General features: G+C 29.2%; 1 protein-coding gene across 1 annotated transcript in view; it reads right to left on the minus strand.

The window, feature by feature from the left end:
• Positions 1-1,385: 1,385 nt before the first annotated feature.
• The window catches only part of LOC108779334 (piggyBac transposable element-derived protein 4-like), a 6,838-nt gene continuing 2,797 nt past the window's right edge, over positions 1,386-5,426 (minus strand). The window contains exon 2 of the mRNA XM_018546728.1: positions 1,386-1,454. Coding sequence (XP_018402230.1) covers positions 1,386-1,454 — 69 coding nt within the window. The remainder of the gene's footprint in view (positions 1,455-5,426) is intronic.

Raw genomic sequence — 5,426 nt, forward strand, 5'->3', positions numbered from 1 at the left:
AGAAATTGTGAAACTCATCTGACACGATGTTGAAGAGAAATATGTTCAACAATTCCACGAACCAGAAGCGTGCTTGGTAATTCCACCATGAACCAATCACGTCAGATAGTTACATTAAATGGACATAAAATAACATATATAGATCATTTCTTTTCAAATCTTTCCTTACAATAGATCTGAAAATAAAATTTTCATCTTTAAAAACCTACGTGATATTACCCTCATTATTATTACTTAATTCTAATATATGTATCATTTGTAACAAAGATTTCTGTTGAAATAACTTGATCTTTTATACAAATGATATATGTCATACTGAAAAAGCACCGTTTGGATACCATCACCAAGAAAGAGATATCATAATAAAATTGTTAATACTGAACATTAAAAAGAAACATACAATAATGAACCTGAAGTCATATCACAGGTAGAACACACTATGTATAATTAACTTTATAATAAACGTACATAAATTACATCATTTATGCTTCTTTCTAATATTTAGTACTAAGAAATTTAATATGATTTACTTTTTTTTAGTAATGGTATCCGAACGGTATTTTTCCATCTCTACATTGATGTTCTCTAAAATATTTTAACATAATACATTATATTATTGAAAGATAATGCAATGAAAGTGAATATGTATTTATTCCAAAGTCAAAATATTACATACATATAATCAAATATGCTAATAAATGTAATAAATTTTTTTGGTATAATGTTATTCCGAAATCGATTATCAGATAATAATTTGTAAACGGATATTTATAAAGATATACGTGATTGAAAACAAGTTAACATACGCTCCAAAATCTTGAATCAAATATAGTGTTCTAGGTGAGAGATCAAACTATAACAGTTTTTAATATTATTATTGAATGATAACGAAATAGAAATGAATATGTATATAAAAAATACTATTATACATATTACACCACCATGAAAAATGATTCATATATTATTAAAGGTGCCAGTTCAAAGTAAACATACATAAAGTGTATATTCTTTTGTTGCATATATACATAATAACAATGATTTAACATTACTATTATAAACATCTAGTGTGAATGAGTCCTTAAATCATTATTACGTTTATATGCAACAAAAGGATATACATTTTATGAATGTTCACTTTGAACTGGCACCATCAATAATATATCAGTTCGTTTTCTAACGTCGAAATTGTCGGTTGCATTCCATTACCTTCAGAATTTAACGTACTTTTATTATTGTTATGTACTACTGCATTGTTGTCAACTGTTTCGACACCACTCTTTTTTAGGGCAACATTGTTGTCAACAAGCTTTGCATTAGTCACATCCAAGATTATAGCACTGGCATCAGGAACTTTCAATGTACTCCGATCTAATATTTCTATATTATTATCGTTTTATGGTATTTCCTCTTCCTAATTGAACACCATTTTCATCAATTACTTCTAAATTGTGTACCTGCAAAATATATAAATTTAAATGAAAGAGAAATCATAATAAAGTTGTTAATACTGAACATTAGAAAGAAACATACAATAACGAACCTGAAGTGATATCACAGATAGAACACACTATGTTCTTCTTTTACATCATTTATTTTCAAACCTTTCCTTTTAGTAAAATAAATCTGAATCTGAAAATAAATTACAGCACAAAGAATAAATTCTTTCATAATTATAAAAAACAGAGAGGACAAACTATTTATAGAAATTGTAAAACTCATCTGACACAATATTGAAGAGAAATATGTTCAACAATTCCACGAACCAGAAGCATGCTTGGTAATTTCAACATGAACCAATCACGTCAGATAGTTGCATTAATCAATTAAATCTGAAAATAAAATTTTACCATCTTTAAAAACCTACGTGATATTATCGTCATTATTTACTTAATTCTAATGATATGTATGATTTGTAAAAAAAGATTTCTGTTGAAAAAACTTGATTTTTTATACAAATGGTATATGTCAATAGAATTAAATAAATAATGAGGATAAATAAGTGTAAGGATAGTTCCTCTTAGGTTTTTAAAGATAAAATTTAACTTAATTGGCGCCGACAATTACATATAGAAAAGGCAAGGATTTAAAAGTAATATAATTAATAGAAAATAGGAATAGGAAAAACTATACCAGATAAAGGTATATCTTTTCAATTCTTTTGTATTCTTTTCATTTCTTTCACTTTTGAGGCATTTGCTTTCCATAAATCTGAATACAAGAATATCCTGATAAATAATGAATCTTATAAAGGTAAATGAGAGATATATTCTATTCTATAATAACTTCGCTTACGTGTTCCTCTGTGCCATCGATGTGGCAGATTTTCTAACCTTTTTCTAACCTGAGTAGTCATCGAATTTAACGGTTAATATACCTTTACAAGAATATCCTAATAAATAATGAATCTTTTAAAGGTACATATGAGATCTATAATAACTTCATTTACGTGTTCCTCTGTGCCATCGATGTGACAGATTTTCTAAACTTTTTCTAACCTGAGTAGTCATCGAATTTAACGGTTAACACTAAACTAATGCCACATTTGCCTCTTGCAATCTGAAGACATCAAATCATATCGCTTGTCAGAATGAGACGGCGAACACCTAGACACCCACTTCCTCGATGACAAACATCTAGACACTCACTTCCTCGAAGGCGAACACCTATATAGGCACTCACTTCCTCGACGGTGCAGTTCCTTAATTAAAGACAATCTCGATCTCTTTTTTTTAAATATATGGAGTATATTTAAAAATAATACTATATTGAGTAATAATAGTATATTGAGTATATTTAAAAATTATTAATAAGAGATACAGTAGTGTCTCGGCGCTAATGACAATCTCGATCGATATCAAATCGCGCGCACGTCACAGTCACATTATCGTATACAACTAGCGCTACATTTGCCTCTTGTGCCAAAAATGTCAAAAGGACATCAAATGGAATGCGTGGAATGTGGTCGACGACGTATCTTAAAAAAAAAAACAATGTGAAAATTCACAGATCCGGACTTTGCGTCGCGATATCTCCGCTCGTAGGGCACATAGAAAAAAAATAAAAGCACTTTTATGATACAATTTTAGTATTTGCTGTCGATTGAGCATATGTAGAACTTGATCGGTTCATCCGTTACTGAGATCTAATCATCTCAATCCCCCGAATTTGTCAGATTCGCGTAAAGGAGGCACGGCAGTGCCGCGGCGCTTGGCTTAGCGCCGAGACACTACCGTGTCTCCAGATATATATAACTTACACTCCAAAATCTTGAATCAAATATAGTGTTCTAGGTGAGAGATTAAACTGTACAGTGTGTAAATATACATATATAACAGTTTTTTAAAAATAAATCACAGAAGATCAATATTAATTTTAAAAGAATTCTGATACCAAATTGTCTATTTTAACATAATACATTTTATTATTGAAAGATAATGGAATGGTACATATTACCATGAAAAATGACTCATACATTTGTCATCATCATAAAGGTGCCAGTTCAAAGTAAACATACATAAAGTATATATTCTTTTGTTGCATATATACGTACTAATGATTCAACATTGCTATTATAATGTCGATTGTAATAGGACTCAATAAATTTAAAACTAATGGAGAGAAACAGGGTTACGAGCCAATAAATTCTTTATAAACATACTATTATAAACAACTAATGTACATGTGTTGTTAAATCATTATTACGTATATATACAACAAAAGGATATACATTTTATGAATGTTCACTTTGAACTGGCACCTTCAATTATATATCAGTTATTTTCCATGTTAATATATTTTATTATTAGATAATTATTTAAAGTTTTGAAGATTACAATACTAAAACCAAGTAATTTTATGTTTTAGTAACTGTATCAAAAAAATAAAAACTAAAAAGATAAATGAAGAGTCAAACATTAAAATTTCTTTAATCACGTAGTAAAAAGATAAAATGAAATAATATAAAATGACATGAAAACAAGACTAAATTCGAAGATATAAAAATATACATAAATATGAAAAAACAAGAACAAACTTAATACAAAGATAAATAAGCTTAATCATAAAATCTATAAAACTTTACATGTTTCGACTCGTGGATTGAGTCTTCCTCAGAAGTAACAGACGGAAAAACATGGTACAGATAAATCATTGATGAAATAAAGATGCATCCGACATCAAGGCAAGGAATTTATTATAAACGATTGGTAGATCGATAATAAATCTATAAAAGAATTAAGACTTTAACTTTCTGTAAACTATAGGATTATTTATATATAAATGATTAACAAGAACTAAAATTTTAAGTTTCCAAACCTTAATACATGGATACATCAGCACACACTTATCAAATAAAAGGTTGTCAAGTTTGTCGAAATCCATAATAAATCTGTTAGTCTTTTACGACGACACGAAGGCAGAAAATTAACACGTCTGTACGATACAAAAATTAGCTATGATCTAAAAAGGAAACAGCACAGCAAAGTCAAATTTTGTTTATCAACGGAATGTATGTCTCATGAAGGTTTTCAGTGTCCGTTTGCAAATTCAAACTGTTCTTCTGTTTTTCAATGTTAATCATTTCAGACACTATGCGCTTCCTGTAATTCGATTCTTCATCAAGAATCTCTACTTCATTCCATCGAAAGTCATGGCCGTGCTGTAACCTATGTTCAGTAATCACTGAACGAGTTGTCGTGTTACGTTTAATATGATTACGATGTTCGGAAATTCTCGTTTTCAATTGTCTACTTGTTTGGCCGACGTAAGAAGCATCACAATCATTACATGAAATTTTATAAACTACGTTGTTTCTAGAGTCTTTTGAAAGGGCATCTTTTTGTACTTTAACATATTTACTCATTTTATTCGGGCTACGAAAAGAAACTCTGATATCATTATTATGAAATCTTTTAAATTTTTTCGTATGACACGGAACAAAAGGTACAGTAAGCCAAGAAACAGACTTTGAATTGTTTTGAGTATTAGTAGGTTGGTCATTGACAATAAATTTATTTTTTAACAAATATTTTAACCGTTGATTAATAGTATTAAAAATGAAATGTAAGGGATAATCATTATCTAGTAGAATATTAATAATGAAGTTAAAATTCTTATAATGAAAACTAATATCTGACAAAAAAAAGGCTCTATCGACTAAAGAAAAGACTGTACCTCTTTTCTGAGACAGTGGGTGGTTGGATAGGAAATTCAAAAATCTACCCGAAAAAGTAGGCTTATGGAACCAGTCAAAAATTAGTCTATTATCCCTCTTAATCATAGAGACGTCTAGAAACTCCAGTCTATCACCTCCAATTTCAACAGTAAATTGGAGACGGGGATGAAATTCATTAAATTTGCACAATAATAAGTTAATATCCGACGAATCAACAGCCAAGCAAACATCGTCCACGTATCTATAGTAAAAA

The sequence above is a fragment of the Cyphomyrmex costatus genome, unplaced genomic scaffold (assembly GCF_001594065.2).
Source record: "Cyphomyrmex costatus isolate MS0001 unplaced genomic scaffold, Ccosl1.0 scaffold582, whole genome shotgun sequence".
NCBI classification, from domain to species: Eukaryota; Metazoa; Arthropoda; class Insecta; order Hymenoptera; family Formicidae; genus Cyphomyrmex; species Cyphomyrmex costatus.